General features: G+C 38.0%; 1 protein-coding gene and 1 long non-coding RNA gene across 4 annotated transcripts in view; one reads left to right on the top strand and one right to left on the bottom strand.

Annotated features, from left to right (window-relative positions):
- LOC133612592 (protein arginine N-methyltransferase 8) overlaps positions 1-26,233 on the top strand; it is an 84,223-nt gene that overhangs the window by 37,065 nt on the left and 20,925 nt on the right. Inside the window, exons 5-6 of the mRNA XM_061970157.1 lie at positions 21,399-21,541; positions 25,368-25,455. Of these exons, the coding sequence (XP_061826141.1) occupies positions 21,399-21,541; positions 25,368-25,455 (231 nt within the window). The remainder of the gene's footprint in view (positions 1-21,398; positions 21,542-25,367; positions 25,456-26,233) is intronic.
- LOC140679049 (uncharacterized) overlaps positions 3,331-26,233 on the bottom strand; it is a 43,695-nt gene continuing 20,792 nt past the window's right edge. For 2 of the 3 annotated variants that reach the window (XR_012050633.1, XR_012050634.1), the window contains one exon: positions 3,331-4,159. This is a non-coding gene — a long non-coding RNA (uncharacterized lncRNA). The remainder of the gene's footprint in view (positions 4,160-26,233) is intronic. The other variant, XR_012050635.1, reaches the window with a different exon arrangement.

Below are 26,233 nucleotides of genomic sequence, written 5' to 3'. Positions count from 1 at the left end.
TAAGAAATTACAGCTTGTTGCTGAGATTTGATGACCTATATTGAGTAAAACAAAACATGCTTGAAACTAGAATATTAACTGATGCAAAGCTGTGTCATCAACACTCACAAGTATAAAACTACTTTTTTAAAGTAATAATTTCTTATTTCAAGCATGAAAAAAAAAATCATGACTTTGACACAATTGTGTATCATAATTAAAAGAGATGACAGCCAAATGGACTTTGCTGTTTTATTTTCAATGAAACAATATAAAGTACGTACTCATATAGTAGTACAGTTGGCACAGTACAGTAAACTGACAGTTAATATTTAAACATTTAACATGTGACATTTCTAACAATTTTGAACATTCATGCACATTCAGATAAATTCTTCAAAATTACAATAAAAAAAAATTAGACAGGGGGCCGGGCTGTATATATGCACACTAATTGACTGAAAGAGCACGCACTTGGCGCGATGATGTCATGATATCGATGGAAAAATGCATTTTTAGACCATATGATTTGCCTGAGCGGCTAGGAGACCTCGAGAGTAACAAGCGGTTGCCTTGTTGCCTTTCCATTAAGAACAATAAATTAGTTTTTAGTATAAGTTTGCTGGTTTCAAGAAATGTAATGCCGAGCGCATATCATTATGTCAAGATAATGGCACTAGCATTTACTTAATTTAAGAATATTTTTCAACATATTGAGCAAAAAGATCTCTCTTTTTTTTTCTACCAAGAAAAGTGCACTTGTTATTAGTGAGAATATACTTATTTTAAGGTATTTTTGGGACCCTATTGAATTTCTAGCGTTTTATTATTATACCGCCGCCTCTTTGAGCTGTAATTTGACCCCCTTAACATGCTTCAAAACTCACCAAATTGGACACACTCATCAGGACTGGTAAAAATTGCCATCTAATCAAAAAACCAAACCCCAAAACTCAAAATTGCGCTTTAGCACCCCCTAGGAAGAAAACACAGACACAACTGCCTGTAACTCCCAGTAGGAATGTCGTAGAGACATGAAAAAAAAACCCTCTATGTAGGTCTCACTTAGACCTATATTTCATACACTAACAACCCTCAGGAAGTTTGCAATTCCCCCTTCAAAACAAAAGTTGAGTAAAAACAGTCACCTTTTTTCAAACATTATCTCCTCTGAGCGCGTTTGTCGTGTCGGCTTCAAATTAGCACAGGAGAGAGATTGAACCCTTCTGATTAAAAGTTGATGAAAGAGTTTTAATTACTGCTCCGGTTTGGATTTTATGAGCCCTCAAAGTTGGTCCCGTCCATTGCTGCTTGCAGCTTTAATTTTACTTGTTTTGGAAAGTCTTGACAAGCTGAATTTTCTTGTTCTATTGGCAGATCATTTTGCTTAGTTCAAATAAAATACCCCTAATTTTTGTAAAAAAAAATTCTTGTTTTTGAACACTGACTTTTTGCAGTGCATACACTGCAAAAACTGAAATCTAAGTAAGATTAAATATCTCAAATAAGGGTGATATTTGCTCATTTTCTGTCTGATAAGATAATTCTTCTCACTAAACAGATTTTATGTTAGTGTTTTACTTGTTTTAAGGGTTTCGGTCCTAAATGATCTCAGTAAGATATGACAGCTTGTTGCTGAGATTATATGACCTATATTGAGTAAAACGTGCTTGAAACTAGAAAATCAACTGTTGCAAGACTGTGTCATCAACACTCACAAGTATAAAACTACTTTTTTAAAGTAATCATTTCTTATTTTAAGCATGAAAAAAAAAAATCATGACTTTGACACAATTGTGTGTCATATTAAAACAGATGACAGCCAAATGGACTTTGCTGTTTTATTTTCAATGAAACAATAGAAAACACGTACTCATATAGTAGTACAGTTGAATATACTTATTTTCAGGTATTTTTTGGGTTCATTGAGGTTAGCTAATTTGACTTGTTTTGGAATGTTTTGACAAGCCAAATCTTGTTCTATTGGCAGATAATTTTGCTTAGTTCAAATAAAATACCCCTAATTTTTGTATTTTTTTTTCTTGTTTTTGAACACTGACTTTTTGTAGTGTATAGCTGTAAAAATCTGCTGTACAGTATGTATGTTTGGGTCCCTTTTTTTCCAGGAACACTAATACCAAAAGTCACAATGTCCGATAGAGTTCTAAAAACGTTATGACTAGACCACCTCAAAAAAAAACGGAATGGGATTTTACAGTTTTTTACTGAATGGGACACCCAAAATGTAACCCTAGAAGTAAACCTTTATTAAGAGGGAAAAATTGTCATCTAAAGTGTGCAAGCTTTAGTATAGCCTGTAAAGGTCCGATGATCTGGAATGAGATTGATAGCTCTACAAAAAAATCACGTTTTTTAAACATTTTTAAAAAGCGTTTTAAGCTAAATTTATTGCGACGTTATGCTTAGTACATTTAGCACACCCCTTATAGTTGAGGATTTCACATTAGTCGCATAATTTTGGTCTTGACCTCTGTATGTCTGATGTGATTATCGCATATCTTCAAGATGCAACCTTTTAATCAAATTTGAATAATAGGATATTGAGACCGATTTGGTGGATTCTAAAGATTCCTTCTTATTTATAAATGAAATTGTAAATGGGTATTTTGTGGGTAGATATTGAAATGTATTGTATTATACTGTCTTTTGTATATTATATAATGATGTATATTTTAACTGTGGGTCCCTGTCCATAAGCTGTGCGCTTCTAGGGATGACCTTTTTGCAAAACGGACTCTGATATTAACCAAAGAAACAATAATGTAATACAAAATTATGTCTGTCTGTAAATAAATAAAAGTAACCAAATTAATAAATAAACATGAAAATAAAGAACGTGGGATTTACAATATTAACTATGAACAATAAAACACTGAATATCAACAACATATAAATATCGCTCCTCTTTTACTTCTCAAACCTATCTTTTACAATCAAGCAAAAAACAACACAAAATGTAACAAACACCAAAATATGAATACAAAGTGTAGTAAACACCTACAATATGATATATTATCACATACAAATCTGCTTCTGCTTCCGTCTGTACTAGGGCATAGGATCTACTGAGAGTCCAAATAACAAGCAAAAAACAAAAATGCAGGCAGTGTTAGTAGGCGTGTTGCGGGCTATCTACTCGCATTGCGTGATCTGGACAATAGAGCCTACTTTTTCTCTGCGACCAGAAGTGGGGAGTGTAGCCAAAAGATTGTACTCAAGTAAGAGTGTCGTTATTTTAGAGTAATGTGACTCAAGTAGCTGTAAAAAGTAAGAAAAAGTAACAACAAGCAAGCAAAATCTACTGAGTAACTTGTGATTTATTTCGTAGCTATTTTTCAATGATATAGAAGTTGACGTTTGTGTGTTTGTGTGTAAGAGACACTACTACAGCATGTACTACGAAAAGGTGCACATATACCAGTTACTTACGTTATAACCGGGCTAATGTCGGCCTGAGCGATATGGCCTGAAAATAAAATCTACGATTTTTTTCACAAAAAAATTTGATTTACGATTATTTTCCTACTTTTTAAAGAAACCGATGAATACAAATGAGAGGAATATTTCAAAAACACATGTTGCTTTTATTTGATCGAAAAATAGAAGTTTGAAATGACACTGTAACGATACAGTGGGAGAAGGAGACGGCAAGGAGGCAGGGACGTCGTTAGCTTGCAGCGTGTTTATTAAAATATATAAAAAGTGTGTGACTAATCCAAACGGATACGGTGTGACTATGTGTAGCGATTATATGTGGAGTGTTACCGGGTGGTGTTGAAGGTGCGCGTTGAGATCGGTGAGGAAGTCCAGAAAGGGAAAGGCAGGCTCAGAGTTCCAGGGGCTAGAGCGAGGCGTCGTGAGGTCGAGGTCCAGGAAGGCAGCAGGGAGTCCAGAGGGGATCCAGGGAGACGAGACACACAGCTCGAAACCAGGGGATGACGAAGGGCTGCTGGATGACGACACAGGACAAGATTCAATGAGCACAACGGAGGGGAAACACAAAGAGCGAGGACACACATGAGCAAGGAAGCTAGAGAGGTGTAAGGATTACTGTACTGGTACAAGTAGCTACGTTCTGGCACTGGAACGCAGGATACGCTGGCTTAAGACGGCAGGGAAGGTCTCATCAGCGTCAGGTGTGTTGATTGTTGAGTGCGTGCTGCAGGCGAGGAATGCCCGTGGGCGTCAGCAGAGTGAGAGGCGGAATGTACCGTAACAGACACTGCATAAACTGCATCTTTCTCTTTGAAAAAATATGTTTTTGTAAAGTGGGTTATTTTTGAACAGATTATTGGACTTTGTAAAAAAAAAAAAAAAAAAAAAAAAAAAAAAAAAAAAAAGTTTTATTTAACAGACGAATCAGATTCATTTTAGCTGTTGTAGCTAATTCTGGCATATTTACTGTGATGCGTTTGCTAATATGTGGATCAATGTGCATTGTCCTAATCTAATAAATTATCCAATATAGTTTCCTATAGAAAGCAGAACTTCCGTTTTAATACTTCTCTGAACAAAATTGTAGCATAGCATTGCATGCAAATAAATCAATTCCAACTTCGAGATCAATAAAGTACAAACTTACATCTAGGGATGTCCGATAATGGCTTTTTGCCGATATCCAATATTCCGATATTGTCCAACTCTTTAATTACCGATACCGATATCTACCGATACCGACATCAACCGATATATACAGTTGTGGAATACCGACATCAACCGATATATACAGTTGTGGAATTAACACATTATTATGCCTAATTTGGACAACCAGGTATGGTGAAGATAAGGTACTTTTTTTTTTTTAAATTAATAAAATAAAATAAGATAAATAAATTAAAAACATTTTCTTGAATAAAAAAAGAATGTAAAACAATATAAAAACAGTTACATAGAAACTAGTAATTAATGAAAATGAGTAAAATTAACTGTTAAAGGTTAGTACTATTAGTGGACCAGCAGCACGCACAATCATGTGTGCTTACGGACTGTATCCCTTGCAGACTGTATTGATGTATATTGATATATAATGTAGGAACCAGAATATTAATAACAGAAAGAAACAACCCTTTTGTGTGAATGAGTGAATGAATGAATGGGGGGAGGAAGGTTTTTTGGGTTGGTGCACTAATTGTAAGTGTATCTTGTGTGTTTTATGTTGATTTAATAAAAGAAAAAACAGAAAACAAACAAAACAAAAAAAAAACGATACCGATAATAAAAAAAAACGATACCGATAATTTCCGATATTACATTTTAACGCATTTATCGGCCGATAATATCGGACATCTCTACTTACATCTGTCCTGAATATACTTGTGCAAATAAAACTGTAGCATTGTGTGGACTCAATAGTTGTATTGGGTAGATAAAAACAGGCTTTTTCACTATCATGGCATCTTTAGCGATCGCTTTAGTGACCATTTTTCCCACTTTGCGTCTTTGTTATCATGTATGGTACCTTGTGTAAATGATGCCACCACAGTAAGCTGTAGTTTTCTAGTTGTTACGGTCGTCTTCGCCTTGTAAAAACGCTAATTTCCTGCCAATATCCATCCATCCATTTTCTACTGCTTGTCCCTTTCGGGGTCGCGGGGGGGTGCTGGAGCCTATCTCAGCTGGAAGGCGGCGTACACCCTGGACAAGTCGCCACCTCATCTCAGGGCCAACACAGATAGACGGACAACATCCACACACTAGGGCCAATTTAGTGTTGCCAATCAACCTATCCCCAGGTGCATGTCTTTGGAGGTGGGAGTATCTCATGCTGGAAATGGAACAAACTTTGCAGCATGCGGTCACGTATGTTGCTGCAAATCTAAACCGCAGACAACACTATTATTTTCTTTCTTTGGAACATCTCGCTATCGTTTGTGTTAGCATTAGCAATGTTTTGTAAGGCCTGTGAATCTCCGCTAAGGAAGTAAGGGGGAGGCTGGAATCTCCTGGAGGCCCAAAAATGTATAAAAACATAGATTTTTTGTATTTTTTAAATCGTCTGCAACAAATAAAATCCAATGTGATGCCCAGTCCTAGACTGATGCTTAGCATATGTGCAGCTAAAACATGAAAAAAACACATCTAAAAAACTTACAGTACCGCCACATGTTTTATCTAGATGGAAGTGTAATTATAGTAGGCTGAAATGTGAACAATTCATCTGAAAGATATAATAGTTTTTTTTCTTGAAACGTTGCCTTGAAACGTTGACGTCATGTGACTGTTTACTGTGTGTCGTTGGACTGCGGACATGTGGCTGCCAGTTTTTCTTTTTGTTTGGTGAAATGGAGCCAAACGTCACTAGTGACCCTCCAATTAGCCCACGTACAGTAGGCAGAGAGCTTCATAGAATGGGTTTCCATGGCCGAGCAGCTTATCTAAGTAATACATCACCAAGTCCAATGCAAAGCGTGGGATGCAGTGGTGTAAAGCACGTCGCCACTGGACTCTAGAGCAGTGGAGACGTGTTCTCTGGAGTGAATGAATCACACTTTTCCATCTGGCAATCTGATGGACCAGTCTGGGTTTGAAGGTTGCCAGGAGAACGGTACATTTCGGACTGCATTGTGCCGAGTGGGAAATTTGGTGAAGGAGGAATTATGGTGTGGGGTTGTTTTTCAGGAGTTGGGCTTGGCCCCTTGGTTCCAGTGAATGGAACTTTGAATGCTCCAGGATACCAAAAACATGTTGGACAATTCCACTTCCTCTTCCAACATGACACTAGTGCACAAAGCAAGGTCCATAAAAACATGGATGACAGAGTCTGGTGTGGATGAACTTGACTGGCCTGCACAGAGTCCTGACCTGAACCTGATAGAACACCTTTGGGATGAATTAGAACAGAGACTGAGAGCTAGGCCTTCTCGACCAGCATCAGTGTGTGATCTCACCAATGCGCTTTTGGAAGAATGGTCAAAAACGCCTATAAACACACTCTGCAACCTTGTGGACTGCCTTCCCAGAAGAGTTAAAGCTGGAATAGCTGCAAAAGATGGACCGACATCATATTGAACCCTATGGGTTAGGAATGGGATGGCACTTCAAGTTCATATGTGAGTCAAGGCAGGTGGCCAAATACTTTTGGCAATATGGTGTAAATAGATGACAGAATGAAAGGCGATGTAAATGAATAAAAGTTGTGTTTCTTCCTTACAAAAACACTGACGTATGGAGGGACCTTTATTGTCATTGCACTTTTAAAGTACAACAAAATTACACTTTCAACCACTACTCAGAGAGGGTAGTGACTGCTCCATCCACCTTCACACTGGAGTTAAGCAGTAGCAAAGGCGTGGGGTGGAGCTGGGGGAATGTGTGCATATCTGTGTGTGGCAGTCAATGAGTCTGTGTGTTATGTCTATAGGCCTGGAGTCGCTCCGCACAATAAAGTTTAACTTCCCAGGTGTTTGTGAAGGAGAGGGGAGGGTACAGAGCGGTTAACACTGTGCTGGACTCACTGGGATGTTTATGCACGGCCATTTGCACAGGGAGTCGAATTATAGATAAGGGCTGTTGTTGTTTCAGGCGAGCAGACAGATTCCAATGGTTTGTCTTATGTTAATTGTTTGTTCTGTCTCTCAAATTGATCTAAGCCTCAGAAAGCTTCTCCAAGACATAATCCAGTTTGTGATGTAATTCCAAGCTTGCCGCAGTAAAAATAAAAAGTAGGTTGCATTAAAACTAGTGACAAGTACAATTCGTCCGAAAAGTTACGACAGAGTACCATGAATTGGTTTACGTGGACCCCGACTTAAACAAGTTGAAAAACGTATTCGGGTGTTACCATTTACTGGTCAATTGTACGGAATTTGTACTGAACTGTGCAATCTACTAATAAAAGTTTCAATCAATCAAAGTAAATATAGCGAGTTACTACAAAGCTCTATTTGTGACGTTTGACATTCGAATGTTTGCCACATAATCGAGATGTTTTTCCCGAGTGGTAGGGTCATAGGAGTCAAGAAGAAGAGTTGTTTGAAGGGCTGTTACAGTATTGTAGATTTCGGTTTCAACACTGCAAAAAGTCAGTGTTCAAAAACAAGAACAAAAAATACAAAAATTAGGGGTATTTTATTTGAACTAAGCAAAATTATCTGCCAATAGAACAAGAAACTTCGGCTTGTCAAGACTTTCCAAAACAAGTAAAATTAGCTAACCTCAATGAACCCAAAAATACCTTAAAATAAGTATATTCTCATTAATAACAAGTGCACTTTTCTTGGTAGAAAAGAAAAGAGAGACCTTTTTGCTCAATATGTTGAAAAATATTCTTAAATTAAGTAAATGCTAGTGCCATTATCTTGACATAATGATATGCGCTCGGCATTACATTTCTTGAAACCAGCACACTTATACTAAAAACTAATTTATTGTTCTTAATGGAAAGGCAACAAGGCAACCGCTTGCTACTCTCGGGGTCTCCTAACCGCTCAGGCAAATCATAAGTTCTAAAAATGCATTTTTCCATCGATAACATGACATCATTGCGCCAAGTGCGTGCTCTTTCAGTCATTAGTGCGCATATATACAGCCCGGCCCCCGGCCCAAAAATTTTTTCTTGTAATTTTGAGGAATTTATCTGAATGTGCATGAACTATTTCTGTTAAAAATTGTTAGAAATGTCACATGTTAAATGTTTAAATATTAACTGTCAGTTTACTGTACTGTGCCAACTGTACTACTATACGAGTACGTATTTTCTATTTTTTCATTGAAAATAAAACAGCAAAGTCCATTTGGCTGTCATCTGTTTTAATTATGAGACACTATGTAAAAATCATGATTTTTTTTTTTTCATGCTTGAAATAAGAAATTATTATTTGGAAAAAGTAGTTTTATACTTGTGAGTGTTGATGACACAGCTTTGCAACAGTTGATATTCTAGTTCCAAGCATGTTTTACTCAATATAGGTCATAAAGTCTCAGCAACAAGCTGTAATATCTTACTGAGATAATTTAGGACCAAAACACTTAAAACAAGTAAAACACTCTAACATAAAATCTGCTTAGTGAGAAGAATTATCTTATCAGACAGAAAATAAGCAAATATCACCCTTATTTTATTTTCAAAAATACCTTAAAATAAGTATATTCTCACTAATAACAAGTGCACTTTTCTTGGTAGAAAAAAAAATGAGACCTTTTTGCTCAATATGTTGAAAAATATTCTTAAATTAAGTAAATGCTAGTGCCATTATCTTGACATAATGATATGCGCTCGGCATTACATTTCTTGAAACCAGCAAACTTATACTAAAAACTAATTTATTGTTCTTAATAGAAAGGCAACCGCTTGTTACTCTCGGGGTCTCCTAGCCGCTCAGGCAAATCATATGTTCTAAAAAATGCATTTTTCCATGGATAACATGACATCATCGCGCCAAGTGCGTGCTCTTTCAGTCATTAGTGTGCATATATACAGCCCGGCCCCCGGCCCAAAATTTTTTTATTGTAATTTTGAGGAATTTATCTGAATGTGCATGAACTATTTCTGTTAAAAATTGTTAGAAATGTCACATGTTAAATGTTTAAATATTAACTGTCAGTTTACTGTACTGTGCCAACTGTACTACTATACGAGTGCGTATTTTCTATTTTTTCATTGAAAATAAAACAGCAAAGTCCATTTGGCTGTCATCTGTTTTAATTATGAGACAATTGTGTAAAAATCATGATTTTTTTTTTTCATGCTTGAAATAAGAAATTATTATTTCGAAAAAGCAGTTTTATACTTGTGAGTGTTGATGACACAGCTTTGCAACAGTTGATATTCTAGTTTCAAGCATGTTTTACTCAATATAGGTCATAAAATCTCAGCAACAAGATGTAATATCTTACTGAGATAATTTAGGACCAAAACACTTAAAACAAGTAAAACACTCTAACATAAAATCTGCTTAGTGAGAAGAATTATCTTATCAGACAGAAAATAAGCAAATATCACCCTTATTTGAGATATTTAATCCTACTTAGATTTCAGTTTTTGCAGTGTATGCACTGCAAAAAGTCAGTGTTTAAAAACAAGAAAAAAAAAATACAAAAATGTGGGGTATTTTATTTGAACTAAGCAAAATTATCTGCCAATAGAGCAAGAAAATTCGGCTTGTCAAGACTTTCCAAAACAAGTAAAATTAGCTAACCTCAATGAACCCAAAAATACCTTAAAATAAGTATATTCTCAATAATAACAAGTGCACTTTTTTTGGTAGAAAAAAAATTAGACCTTTTTGCTCAATATGTTGAAAAAAATTCTTAAATTAAGTAAATGCTAGTGCCATTATCTTGACATAATGATATGCGCTCGGCATTACATTTCTTGAAACCAGCAAACTTATACTAAAAACTAATTTATTGTTCTTAATGGAAAGGCAACCGCTTGTTACTCTCGGGGTCTCCTAGCCGCTCAGGCAAATCATAAGTTCTAAAAATGCATTTTTCCATCGATAACATGACATCATCGCGCCAAGTGCGTGCTCTTTCAGTCATTAGTGTGCATATATACAGCCCGGCCCAAAAATTTTTTCTTGTAATTTTGAGGAATTTATCTGAATGTGCATGAACTATTTCTGTTAAAAATTGTTAGAAATGTCACATGTTAAATGTTTAAATATTAACTGTCAGTTTACTGTACTGTGCCAACTGTACTACTATACGAGTGCATATTTTCTATTTTTTCATTGAAAATAAAACAGCAAAGTCCATTTGGCTGTCATCTGTTTTACCGTATTTTTCGGAGTATAAGTCGCACCGGAGTATAAGTCGCACCCGCCGAAAATGCATAATAAAAAAGGAAAATAACAAATATATGTCGCACTGGAGCCCGGCCAAACTATGGAAAAAAACTGTGAATTATAGTCCGAATACGGTAATTATGAGACACAATTGTGTAAAAATCATGATTTTTTTTTTCATGCTTGAAATAAGAAATAATTATTTTGAAAAAGCAGTTTTATACTTGTGAGTGTTGATGACACAGCTTTGCAACAGTTGATATTCTAGTTTCAAGCATGTTTTTCTCAATATAGGTCATAAAATAAGATAATTTAGGACCAAAACACTTAAAACAAGTAAAACACTCTAACATAAAATCTGCTTAGTGAGAAGAATTATCTTATCAGACAGAAAATAAGCAAATATCACCCTTATTTGAGATATTTAATCTTACTTAGATTTCAGTTTTTGCAGTGAAAGTCTTCACAATAATACCGTGACGCCTGAAAGTATCAAACAAAAACTTGGTGTGTGGATTTTTCCAGCGCTTTAGCCTTTTCTCAATACAAACTATATCTCCCAGAACCCTCTGTGCAGGTGGGGGCATAGAACGCCGTAAGCAGGAAGTAAAGTGTGTTTCGTAGTCGATAAAAGGGATAGTTTTTTGGACAATTCCTGAAAAATGTCATCAAAATCTATCCATAACTCTTTGAGTTATGTTGCTCAAAAACAGACAAACAAAACCTGGTGAAAACATAACCTCTTTGGCAGAGGTAAGAAAGTCTGCATTCTGCAAAATCATACTTTCGTCCCGAGCGTTTCCAAGGCGACACAAAGCCAACTGGTCACGTCGCACAGCACGGACGTAATCACCAAAAAACAAACAAAAAAAAAAACAAGTTCAATGCGGGAAATATGAGCAAACTAAAAAACGACTTGATAAATCCTCAATCCATCCATGATTGTCAGCAAATCCAAACATCAGTTTATGAGTTATATTTATTTACATTATCCATCCATCCATCTACCAGTATCTTCAATCGCTTACATTATTAAAAGTAAAATTGTTAGTTTTCTGAAAAACAGCATTTTCCAGACTGATGTCCACTGTGGAGGACACTGCTTCTCAGATGGGGATAATATGGTACCGTGAGATTTGATCCCTAGTTGTTTGGGAAAAGCACACCAGAAAATGTAGTCTGGGAGACACTGACACTAACTGCAAAGGTGCGATAGTGTGATCCAAACGCAAGAAAATGCAGTTTTGTGAAAAGTTTTTCTATAAGAGATATTGTATATTGGCTCTTTTTGGTGTCTGTTGGCTCCAAATTAGCCCTTAAATCAGGGGTGTCAAACTCATTTTAGCTCAGGGGCCGCATGGAAGAAAATCTATCCCCAAGTGGGCTGAAATGGTAAAATCATGGCATGATAACTTAAAAATAAAGGCAACTTCAGGTTGTTTTCCCTGTTTTACTTTAGCCAAAAATAGAACAAGCACATTCTGAAAACATACAAATCACAAATAATCCTCTGGACAAAACACTTAAAATTTGTTGAAAATGCTGAGAAAATTGGTGCAGTTTCAAAAACACAATGAGCTTAGACTTAGTCTCAGTGTGTCTACAAAGCCAGGATTAAACTTGAAGTCACAGTCTTTCTGGGATTGAACAAAAACACAACATGTAAACTCTTCTAGGTATCAAATACCTCCTTTGTCATGTCCACGTATCAATCCAGAGCTAACTCAAACCATAAGAAATGGCGGTAAAAACTATTCAAAAGAGTTAAGTTCACTTTTCTCGTGTTTGACCGAGACCTTTTGGGGGCAACGAGGGTGCCAAACGACGATGTGTTCGAAGCAGAAGACATAAAACGGCAGGTTTTAAGTTTCATGTGGATCGAGGAGGAGCCACAGTCACCCTTTACTGTGTACCTCTTGCTTGGCCCCGGTATAAACCGTTTGCTTGCCTAACAGAATTGCTATTGTGACATCCAGTGGACACATTTAGAACAGCAGTTTCTTTCATTCAAAAAAAAAAAAAAAAAAAAGCAACTCATTTTTATACTTGGCAAACTCATCACGCGGGCCGGATAAAACCTGATCGTACGTTTGCCTTAAGTCATCCAGCAGCTCAAAATTTGCATTGCTGCAGAGACAATTTCGCTGTTATCTTTATTTCTGACAAGCCAAATATGTTAATACACAGGGGAGATTATCTCTCCATTGTCCATCCTTCTGGCCACAATGTGTGCAGACATTTGTGTGTTACTCTGCCAGTTTGCACACATTTTACAAATCAGATTGTGAGTGCGAAATGATTACATCTGCATCTCCTCCTCCCAGTATTGTGGGCCCTGTGAAAATCAGCATATATTCTGCATATACTTGAGTGCAAACATGCTGATTGTGCTCGCTATTTTGCTCATTTGACAGACTCAGTCCTTGGTGCACCAGCTTAGTAGGTCAGTTTTGCACGCGCTATCAAGTTTGCCCGTGTTTTAATACTTGATGCCAATGTTAAATACATGTCATTGTGGTTTACGCAGCCCTACAAGGTACTTGTGAATAAGGGCTAAATAAATAATCTTTGATTGATTGATTGATTGATTGATTGATGAATAACTTTAGTACAAACCCTGTTTCCATATGAGTTGGGACATTGTGTTAGATGTAAATATAAACAGAATACAATGATTGGAAATCATTTTCCACCCATATTCAGTTGAATATGCTACAAAGACAACATATTTGATGTTCAAACTGATAAACATTTTTTTTTTTTTGCAAATAATCATTAACTTTAGGATTTGATGCCAGCAACACGTGACAAAGAAGTTGGGAAAGGTGGCAATAAATACTGATAAAGTTGAGGAATGCTCATCAAACACTTATTTGAAACATCCCACAGGTGAACAGGCAAATTGGGAACAGGTGGGTGCCATGATTGGGTATAAAAGTAGATTCCATGAAATGCTCAGTCATACACAAACAAGGATGGGGCGAGGGTCACCACTTTGTCAACAAATGCGTGAGCAAATTGTTGAACAGTTTAAGAAAAACTTTTCTCAACCAGCTATTGCAAGGAATTTAGGGATTTCACCATCTACGGTCTGTAATATCATCAAAGGGTTCAGAGAATCTGGAGAAATCACTGCACGTAAGCAGCTAAGCCCGTGACCTTCGATCCTTCAGGCTGTACTGCATCAACAAGTGACATCAGTGTGTAAAGGATATCACCACATGGACTCAGGAACACTTCGGAAACCCACTGTCAGTAACTACAGTTGGTCGCTACATCTGTAAGTGCAAGTTAAAACTCTCCTATGCAAGGCAAAAGCCGTTTATCAACAACAGCCAGAAACGCCGTCGGCTTCGCTGGGCCCGAGCTCATCTAAGATGGACTGATACAAAGTGGAAAAGTGTTCTGTAGTCTGACGAGTCCACATTTCAAGTTGTTTTTGGAAACTGTGGACGTCGTGTCCTCCGGACCAAAGAGGAAAAGAACCATTCGGATTGTTATAGGCGCAAACTGTAAAAGCTAGCATCTGTGATGGTATGGGGGTGTATTAGTGCCCAAGACATGGGTAACTTACACATCTGTGAAGGCGCCATTAATGCTGAAAGGTACATACAGGTTTTGGAGCAACATATGTTGCCATCCAAGCAACGTTACCATGGACGCCCCTGCTTTTTTCAGCAAGACAATGCCAAGCCACGTGTTACATCAACGTGGCTTCATAGTAAAAGAGTGCGGGTACTTGACTGGCCTGCCTGTAGTCCAGACCTGTCTCCCATTGAAAATGTGTGGTGCATTATGAAGCCTAAAATACCACAACGGAGACCCCCGGACTGTTGAACAACTTAAGCTGTACATCAAGCAAGAATGGGAAATAATTCTACCTGAGAAGCTTCAAAAATGTGTCTCCTCAGTTCCCAAACGTTTACTGAGTGTTGTTAAAAGGAAAGGCCATGTAACACAGTGGTGAACATGCCCTTTCCCAACTACTTTGGCACGTGTTGCAGCCATGAAATTCTAAGTTAATTATTATTTGCAAAAAAAAAAAAAAGTTTATGAGTTTGAACATCAAATATCTTGTCTTTGTAGTGCATTCAATTGAATATGGGTTGAAAAGGATTTGCAAATCATTGTATTCCGTTTATATTTACATCTAACACAATTTCCCAACTCATATGGAAACGGGATTTGTAGATCGTCCCCACATTTGCGGTCCCCTCCAAGGTTTCTCATTGTCATCCCATTGGGTTGAGATTTTCCTTGTCCTGATGTGGGATCTGAGCCGAGGATGTTGTTGTGGCTTGTGCAGCCCTTTGGGACACTCGTGATTTAGGGCTATATAAATAAACTTTGATTGATTGATTGATTGATTGATTGATTGAGGTCCACACTTGGAAACTAAGCAATCGCTCCTCTTACAAGTAATTAATGACAGCTGCCACTTTCCACGACATAAATAAACGGAAGAAGTCAAATTAAGGTCAAAGTTGCAGTCTGGAACTAATGTAAGCGCAAGCCATGGGGGTCAGGAGAAGTAGGGGGAATAGTGCCCAAGCCTAGTACGGTACAAATGGCCATGTGTGATCTCACACAGCAGAAAAGTGTCAAGCCTGTGTCTGGGCTTTGATATCAATATTCTCATAACTGCCTTTGACCTCTGCAGCAAACTCTTCGCTGCAGACCACAAATCTCTGAGAACTATCCCCGGTTTGAATGCGTGCTGACAACGGTCCTCCCGACAGCTAATCAGTCCTTTTTGTGCAGCCGCACAACACGACAACACCCTCGCAGCTGCTTTTCACTCCATTCATAATCTCTGAATCTGCCCTCTTACACAATTCTCCATTGGCGAGGTATTTCCTGTGTTTAGCCAAAATGTAACTCAGACCAAATAACACTTTGGCTGCTGCCTTGTTCTTTTTTTGGTCCTCCGGCTTGTTGAAAAACAGATGCCGCAGCTAACGGTGGCGGTTTCAATATTCATCTTGCAGGTACGCAGGACATGTTTGGCTTTGTGTAGTGACACTGCAAATTGTCTGTGTATAGTAGCAGCTGCTTGCTGACAAATAAGGCGGGGAATTCAAATGCATTTATTCTTCTTAACCTGTCCTGTTTGGCATGCCAATCAGGCAGTATTTATTTTGCCATAAGTAATCATTTCATGTCAAGTCATTATATGTCAAAAGGCATTAAGAAATCATGTTATTTTCGAATACCTCTATAATTGATAACAGTAGTTCAGCCGGGATATGCTATTTTCAAAATTAGATTTACAGCCCCGAAATATTGTTATTGTTTTCATTTCGATGTCCCGCCCTCTACCGTTTAACCAATTAGAAAGGCTGTGAGTGTGTCACATCCAAGTTGCCAGTTACACACCACCATCTTCGTCTGGCTACTGCCACTGGTGTAGTTACTAAACATGTCAGAGCTTAGTAAATCTAAAAGGCCTCATTACGATTCTCAACTTATTCATGACAAAGCCAGGAGCAAAACGAGAATTTGTATCAGGGATGCCTTTGAAATATGGAGACGATTGAAGGCGGAGAAGATTTTTTTTTCATCTGACGCCAAACTTGCTAATTTCCTCCTTGATAATAACTTGTACAAACGGAAATGGACATTTCGTATGTAAACTATATTGTCCATTATAGTCTCTGATCTTGTCTAACAAAGCTAGTATGTTCGTGCAACGAATGCTTAGCATGCTAGCCCAGTCAATGACACATCGGCATGTAGGGGAACTATATGCCCGTTAGCGTGTATGTCGATGTGTCATCGAACTGACAGGGCAAAATATATATTCGACAAATAAAACCTATGTGGATATGGGTAGTGTCAGTGCCTATGTCGTTCTCAATATGCTGACACGCTGAGGAAATGGGTTCCAACATTAGCACGGCTGTCATCATGGCAATGTGAAACATATGGAGACAGCCAAATCACATGACAAAATCATTAGTCTTTCGTGTTAGCATATTGTGGACTACATGTACCAAGTTATATGGCAATCTGAAACGTTTGAAACAGTAACCTATAGCATACTTGCCAATCTTGAGACCTCCAATTTCGGGAGGTGGTGGGGGGGGGTGTGGTTAAGAGGGGAGGAGTATATTTACAGCTAGAATTCACCAAGTCAAGTATTTCATATATATACAGTAATATATATATATATATATATACAGTAATATATATATATATATATATATATATATATATATATATAAGACATACTTGACTTTCAGTGAATTCTAGCTAGCTATATATATATATATATATATATATATATATATATATATATATATATATATATATATATATATATATATTTATTTTATTATATATATATAAATAAGATAAATACTTGAATTTCAGTGTTCATTTATTTACACATATACACACACATAACACTCATCTACTCATTGTTGAGTTAAGGGTTGAATTGTCCATCCTTGTTCTATTCTCTGTCACTATTTTTCTAACCATGCTGAACACCCTCTCAGATCAAATCAAATCAACTTTATTTATAAATGATGCATTCTGCTTCGTCTCCTTGTTGTGTGCGCAGTTGTGCACTGCACTCTCTAAAAGCCGTAGATGTTATTGTCACATATGCATGTACAGTAGATGGCAGTATTGTCCTGTTTAAGACTGTCACAACATTGCTGTTTACGGCAGACGAACTGCTTTACGGTAGACGAAAACGTGACTGCTGTTGTTGTGTGTTGTTACCGCGCTGGGAGGACGTTAATGAAACTGCTTAACAATAAACCCACATAAGAAACCAAGAACTCGCCCTCGATCATTCTACAGTTATAATGTGATTGGGCAGGCACGCTGTTTATATTGTGGGAAAGCGGACATGAAAACAGACTGTCGACACGTCACTCAGGTCCGCATGAATTTCGGGAGATTTTCGGGAGAAAATTTGTCCCGGGAGGTTTTCGGGAGAGGCGCTGAATTTCGGAAGTCTCCCGGAAAATCCGGGAGGGTTGGCAAGTATGACCTATAGGCATACCTTGGAGCCATTTTACTGTGTACCTTTTGCTTGGTATACTTGCTCGGCCCCGGTATAAACCATTTGCTTGCCTAACAGAATTGCTCTTGCAACATCCACTGGACACATTTGGAATAGCGGTTTCTTTCATTTAAAAATGCTGTTTAATTTTACACTTAGAAACTCATCTTGCGGGCTGGATTAAACCTGATGCGGCCCGTGGGGCGCATGTTTGACATCTCTGATATAGAGCAGTAGTGTCAAACTCAAGGACCAGAGGCCAGATCTGGTTCGTCACATCATTTTATGTAGCCTGAGAAAGAAAGCCTGGACATAATATTTTTCAAAGTACTTCTTTCTAACTAAATGTTTTCATTCTTTCCATTTTGACAGAAAAAAACATGTAATGCAAGCATTTATAAATTTTTTTTTTTACACTAAAAACTCAAATATCTCCGTGACTTATGATTTCAAAGCAAGTTATTCATTAAATTGTACACTATTAAAATAACAATACATTTTATGGTAAAAAAAACTGGCAGCTTAATTGCCAGAATTTTACTGTAGAAAAGACCATAGATTTTACAGAAAAAAAACTGACAGCTCAGTAAGCAGAATTTGACGGTTAAAAGAACTGTGGTATTGTTTTTCTATTTAAAATAATTCACTGCACAAACCACCATGAAATTTACAGTCAAGTTTGTGCAGCTGAGTTGCCAGGTATTTACGGTAAAATGTACAGATCTATTTGTACAATGTATGTAAAACAACAAAAAAAGTTTTATAATCATATACCGGGTCCCGTATTTTCCGCACTATAAGGCGCACCTAAAAACCACACATTTTCTCAAAATCTGACAGTGCGCCTTATAACCCGGTGCGCTTTATTACGATTCATTTTCATAAAGTTTCGATCTCGCAACTTCGGTAAACAGCCGCCATCTTTTTTCCCGGTAGAACAGGAAGCGCTTCTTCTTCTACGCAAGCAACCGCCAAGGAAAGCACCCGCCCCCATAGAACAGGAAGCGCTTCTTCTTCTACTGTAAGCAACCACCCGCCCCCGGAAGAAGAAGAAAAAACGCGCGGATATCACCGTACGTTTCATTTCCTGTTTACATCTGTAAAGACCACAAAATGGCTCCTACTAAGCGACAAGGATCCGGTTCATAAAAAGACGCAATCTCTCCATCCGCACACGGATTACTACCGTATTTCACAGCAACTGATATTCCTGTGAACCGCACTGTGGAACGGGAGCACGTACGGTGAATATTCGCACCACAGGGAATGAGAAGTCATCCTTCACTGTGGTTCTAGCTTGCCATGCTAACTTCCACCCATGGTGATATTCAAAAGGAAGACCTTGCCAAAAGAGACCTTTCCAGCCGGCGTCATCATAAAAGCTAACTCGAAGGGATGGATGAATGAAGAAAAGATGAGCGAGTGGTTAAGGGAAGTTTACGCGAAGAGGCCGGGTGGCTTTTTTCACACAGCTCCGAAGGCGAACACACCTTCACTAAGACGGGCAGACAGCGCCGGACGACATACGCCAACATTTGCCAGTGGATCGTAAATGCCTGGGCAGATATTTCGGTCACAACTGTGGTCCGAGCTTTCCGGAAGGCAGGATTCACAGAACTACTGGACAACAACAGCGACACTGACTCCGATTACTTCGACGAGACGGAACCGGCCATTTTGGATCCCACGCTTGCGCAACTTTTCAATTCGGACACCGAAGACGAAGAATTCGAAGGATTTACGAATGAAGAATAACTTCAGAAGGTGAGCGCTATGTTTATTTTGTGTGTTGTGACATTAACGTTCGAGCAACATTATGTTGCTATTGCTCTACACCATTTTGAATTTTACTATGTTTGTGATTGCACATTTGCGTACATTTTGGGACAGAGTTGTTAGAACGCTGGTTTTCAATATATTATTAAAGTTTGACTGAACTATCTGACTGTTTTTTTTGACATTCCCTTTAGCGCAGCGTAGGCGCGGCTTATAATCCGGGGCGGCTTATTGGTGGACAAAGTTATGAAATATGTAATTCATTGAAGGTGCGGCTAATAATCCGGTGCGCCTTATAGTGCGGAAAATACGGTACATAAGAAATTATCCAATAATATCATGAGGCAAATCCTTATACATTTATATTCATAAATTATCTATCGTTACAAGCGGACCTCTGAGGGCGGCCAAAACTGCGATGTGGCCCCCAATGAAAATGAGTTTAACACCCCTGCTCTAGAATAACAGTACTCGTACTTTCTAGAGTCTAGAGCAATGTGCTTCAAATAAAAGTAAAAAGTAGTCATCTGAATAATTACGAGAGTAAGAGTAAATATTTGGTAAAGAAAATACTTCAATACTGAGTAACTGGTGGGTTAATTCCACATTTTTGAGTCGCTATTTTTTATAGGTAATTTTTTAATGGTACTTGCACTACAACTATATTCGGTGTGTGTGTTTTTATGCTTCTTGAGACATCAACAAGGAAAAGTACCTTCCATATGAGGACCGGTGAACAAGTTAGGACCGAAATCATGGTCCCAATACGGAAAACCATTGCATCTAATAGGGAATGTCTCATTTGCACCCCTGGTGGTGAAATCTATCAAAATTAGGGTGGTCCCAATAAGGAGGGATTTTTCAAATTAACTGTGTGTCTGTTTTAAAAGTGCTCCCCCTCTGGCCAACATATGAAATAACAAGTGTGTGTAAGAAATTGAAATGTGCCCCATTTGGCCACAATTAATTTAAAAAAAATAAATAAATATGCATATAGAGACATACTGTAATAACTTGAAGTAAATAATGAAGATTAAAAAAACAATTACAAACAAAAACTTTGAAAAAAAATAACTAACTAAAAGCTTACCTTTTTTATATTTGCGTAGTTTGTTTATATCATTAATGTTGTAAATACAAATCTGTATATATGTAGAAAGGGTGGTCCTAAAGAGGTATGCATTTTTCGAAGGTCTCAAGAAGCTAACAAATCCACGAATGTGTGTGTGTGTGTGTGTGTGACAAAGAAACACAATACTATAGCATCAACTACAAAATATTCACATTTCACAGTCAATTCCCCCATTGTGGGATAAATAAAAACTATCTTACACTATCCTACTTATGACGTTATTACAGGACTAATGTTAAACATCTACAACTTACCACATGTTTTCTCTAGTTGGAAGTTGCATTTGTATTGGCTGAAATGGGAAATGTTTTAATGACAAAGGTGACAGAGCATGATACAAATGCTATTTTCCGTACTTTGTAAGTACACAATGGAGAGTTTCGCCTCAAGAATACCACGTTTGTTTGTTTGATTGGTAAAACAGAGTAATGTGACGGTGCCTGCTGGAAGAAGTCTCTCGGATTATAAATTAATATAATAATGATATAAATAAATATAGAAATTGGAATGAAATGTAATAAAACAAAGTACAAAAACAAGTAAAAGTAGGGCTTCTTCACATAAACACAAGAAAAAATAAGTTGCATAAAACTACTCTGACTAGTACAATTTCCCCAAAAATGGGGAAAATTGACCATGTTACTCATTGCCTGCAGTAATGTACTCTACTGTATGTGTATTGTTTATGCATTCATACATCTTAGACGCCTAAAATGTATTTCAACAGATCTATCAATTTGTGTTGCAGTGATCACCATCATCAACGGAAAGGTGGAGGAAGTGGAGCTTCCTGTGGAGAAGGTTGATATCATTATATCAGAGTGGATGGGCTACTGTCTCTTCTACGAATCCATGCTGAACACGGTTATCTTCGCCAGGGACAAGTGGCTGGTACGCACTCTGTGTGATGACGCATCACACAATGTTTAGTTGTAAATAATCATTGATTGGGGTTCTACATGTAAAGCGACTTTGGGTACTTAGAAAAGCGCTATATAAATCCCAGGTATTATTAATCAAGTCACATGACAATTGCTTGACGTAAGGAAAGCAATTTTTGACATGTGCGTAAAGCAACAGTAAGAGACTCTCCGGTCTTTTTGATTCTCTGTCATGACTTGGTCTTGGGTGTTTGCTTTTCCGGGATGCAACGGAAAGTTGGCACGGGCGAGACGGGAATGAAGGTACATGATTTATTTATATTTATCAAAAAAAAAGGAATAAACAAAAAGCGCGCACAGAGGCGGAGAATAAACTATGAAACCAAAAGACTATAGCAAAAAAAGTACAAACAAAAAACACGCACAATGGCAGAGAACAAACTATGAAACCAAAAAGACTATAAACATGGAACAAAAACTTACTTGGCTTGGACAGAAATAGTTGCTTGAGGAATTGACATGGAAAGAAGTATCAGGCATGGACAGAGCATAAATGTGGTGAGGTCGTCAGAACGACAAACTGAAAAGAATGAACTTAAATACTATGGACATGATTAGTGAAAGCAGGTGCGTGACTCAAAACGTGAAACAGGTGCGTGACGTGACAGGTGAAAACTAATGGGTTGCTATGGTGACAATCAAGAGTGCACAATGAGTCCAAACGTGGAACAGGTGAAACTAATGGGGTGATCATGGAAACAAGACAAGGGAGTGAAAAGACAGAAACTAAAGAGTCCTATAACTAAACAAAACATGACTTAAAACAAAACATGATTACACAGACATGACATTCTCCCTTAGGTGTTGGAGGAACTTTTGTTTTAGCAAACTGTGATGAATAAAAATTGACGTTAAGCATGTATACACTATATTGCCAAAAGTATTTGGCCACCTGCCTTGACTCACATATGAACTTGAAGTGACATCCCATTCCTAACCCATAGGGTTCAATATGATGTCGGTCCAACTTTTGCAGCTATTACAGCTTCAACTCTTCTGGGAAGGCTGTCCACAAGTTTGTGGAGTGTGTTTATAGGAATTTTCGACCATTCTTCCAAAAGCGCATTGGTGAGGTCACACACTGATGTTGGTCGAGAGTTGCCTGGCTCTCAGTTTCTGATCTAATTCATCCCAAAGGTGTTCTATCGGGTTCAGGTGAGGACTCTGTGCAGTCCAGTCAAGTCCATCCACACCAGACTCTGTCATCCATGTCTTTATGGACCTTGCTTTGTGCATTGGTGCACAGTCATGTTGGAAGAGGAAGGGGCCCGCTCCAAACTGTTCCCACAAGGTTGGGAGAATGGAATTGTCCAACATGTTTTTGGTATGCTGGAGCATTCAAAGTTCCTTTCACTGGAACTAAGAGGGCCAAGCCCAACTCCTGAAAAACAACCCCACACCATAATTCCTCCTCCACCAAATTTCACACTCGGCACAATGCAGTCCGAAATGTACCGTTCTCCTGGTAACCTCCAAACCCAGACTGGTCCATCAGATTGCCAGATGGAAAAGCGTGATTCATCAGTCCAGAGAACGTGTCTCCACTGCTCTAGAGTCCAGTGGCGACGTGCTTTACACCACTGCATCCCACGCTTTGCATTGGACTTGGGGATGTATGGCTTGGATGCAGCTGATCGGCCATGGAAACCCATTCAATGAAGCTCTCTGCGTACTGTACGTGGGCTAATTGGAAGGTCAAATGAAGTTTGGAGCTCTGTAGCAACTGACTGCAGAAAGTGGGCGACCTCTTTGCACTATGCGCTTCAGCATCCACTGACCCCTCTCTGTCAGTTTACGTGGCCTACCACTTTGTGGCTGAGTTGCTGTTGTTCCCAAACTCTTCAATTTTCTTATAATAAAGCCGACAGTTGACTTTGGAATATTTAGGAGCGAGGACATTTCACGACTGGATTTGTTGCATCCTATGACAGTTCCACGCTGGAATAATGTTCATCAAAGTTATGTTGTTTTATCATAGTCACACTAGTTCTTATTTGTAAGCAAACACAATTAAACATGACCTTCCTACTGGTGTTGGGGAAAAAAGATAGTCATCAATAAACCAACTCATGAACAGCCATTTGGTTGCAACGGGAGATTGTGAACGGTAAGTTAACAGTGCCATCAAGTGGCCAACTGGTGCTATTTGCATATATCTTTAGCGATCTTGGGGTCTACAAAAAAAAAATTGTTTTGGAATAAGGCCTATTTGTTGTGGTGTACTTAGTAAATGGTAATTGTCTTGAGGCCGGGCCTGGTTTTGAAGGTTAACAATTATTAGAATAATTATTTGACTAGTTGCATTACAATGATCTGTGTTGTTTAGTCCTGAAAGGGTATACATGAGATTTTGAATTACATGTATGCGTCGTTTGTGTTTTTAGTTACAGGAAGTTTTCATAATTACTTTTAAAACATTTTTTACACACGGAAAAAATTAAAAACTATTCCCTAATCGGATTTGAGGTTTTTGGGTGATTTTAGTCCCAACATAGTAATACACTAGGTCAAAATGAAAAAAAAACAAAAAACAATTCTACAGTCACGTATTAGATTATTCTGGGGAAAAAAAGGTAAAGAGGTGAGGACAAAAGTACATGAAAAACACTACACTACAACCCAAAGGGTTAATTAAAGTGCAGCCATGACAACTACAGTTTCTTATTTCAAACCAATGTACCACAACATCGTATTAAAGCAATGTTTACAGTAGGTAAAACAATGAAAGCATGGTCATAAATAGGGATGGATACAGTTTACATTTGAATCGATACAGTACCAATTTCCAGTACCTGGTAATCAAGACCAGCAACTATGTTGATAAATTTAATTGTTTAATAAAATGGAATTGTTTTTTTTAACATTTTAAACTGAGCCGTCCAGTTATCATCTTTTTTTCTTACACTTCTATGTGTCGTTAAACTGTATTACAGTATATAGCAGCAGTCGCAATTCCAATACGTGAGATGGCAGTATTGTGTAGACTATTGTGTTGTCTTAGCCGTTTAGTTGAATGTGCTAGTCTTTTCTTTCGTTGAGCCCTACAAAGTGTTTAAACTGTAAGTATTGTACTTAATACACACCAGTTGTGTAAATCGCTAACACTAATCAATAGCACGTCTATGGATAACCCAATGTAAATTACCATCAAGATAGCGTATTTTGAATAATGTAGACTAACTGTACTTTTGAGCGCCTTCTTCTTGCTTTGTTGGCATGTAAAATTGCAACATTACCTAGATATAGGCCAGCTGAGTCCAGTTTGAGGGCTTGACTGGTTGTTTCCTGGCACAAGGGATTGAGCCGGTGCCGAGTCTGCAACCAGATATGACGTCATGTGCAACAAAAATATTAAAATATGCACTGTTTAAGTTCACGTAAATCGGTAGCCGGTGGTATCGACAGACTTTGGTACTGAATTCAGGACCTATTTCTAGTCATAAATGACAACATCGTACCCCACCGGGTTCCTCCTGAGAACCAGCGTTCTTTGCAGAGGGCTTTTGTTTTTGGTTATGTTATGCAAAACACAAATGTCCACTGCAGAAGGCGCTGGTCCTCAGGAGAGAACGTACTGTAGTAAGTCTTTCAGCAAATCAGTACCGGTAGGTCCCAATAAAAAGGTCAGCTGAAACTGTTAAATGACATGAAAATGTTGTAGAGGCTGTGGCAAAGGGACAATTATGATAAAGTAGCCCCCAAAGGCCTTTTAGAAGTTGATGAATATTTAAGCTTTAATTTGCTATTTATGTGTTGTTTTGTCATTTGTCAATTAGAAACCAGGTGGATTAATGTTTCCTGATCGAGCCTCTTTGTACGTTTTGGCCATCGAGGACAGGCAGTATAAAGACTTCAAAATACACTGTGAGTACAAACAATGTGTGTGTGTGTGTGTGTGTGTGTGTAGAAATGATAAAACATTACAGAGTATCAAAAACATGCAGTTTTGTTTTTTCAGCCCTACGAATGATTGTGCATCCGTATCATCTCACTCCAAACCCACCGGGTTGGCTGTGGGCAAACTGTGCTTCTGGACACAATGTAACAGAAGAGTGCCAAAGCCATTGTTAAACGCTCTCTTAAATCCCACAAGTGAAAGCTGCTGGTAAAAAGACAAAAGTTCTTTGAAAGCCCTCCTCCAAATTGGTCCGCGACTAAACAAAGACAGCTGTAACGCCCACATCTCTGTGTTTTAACTTGTATTTAATGGCAACACGCGGGGGAATTTACGAGCTGATGACATTAACTGATCATCATTATCAATGCATCAATTCTTCTAAGCTTCTTCTTGAACTCTGCAAAATAAGTCCTTTATTATTTGTATCTTTCACTTGAATGCACAGCTTTTATTTACTCAAAACCTGGTAACAGTTTTACCTTAAGTCCCGTCGAGGTGTGTTTATAAGTGAAATGTGTCAGTGAACACCTAGTCCAGGGGTCGGCAACTCAAAACGTTGAAAGAGGCATATTAGATCAAAAATACAAATAACAAATCTGTCTGCAGCCGTAAAAAATAAAAAGTCTTATAATGAAGACAACGTATGATCTGTGTAAGTGTCTATATTAGCCTACTATCAAAATGTCTTTAAAAGCCTTATATACGGGTTATAATGAAGGCGACACATGATGTAAGTGTCTATAT

This window comes from Nerophis lumbriciformis, linkage group LG10 (genome assembly GCF_033978685.3).
Source record: "Nerophis lumbriciformis linkage group LG10, RoL_Nlum_v2.1, whole genome shotgun sequence".
NCBI lineage: Eukaryota > Metazoa > Chordata > Actinopteri > Syngnathiformes > Syngnathidae > Nerophis > Nerophis lumbriciformis.
The sequence above is the reverse complement of the archived record's forward strand: the minus strand, read 5'-3'. Positions and strand labels throughout refer to the sequence as shown.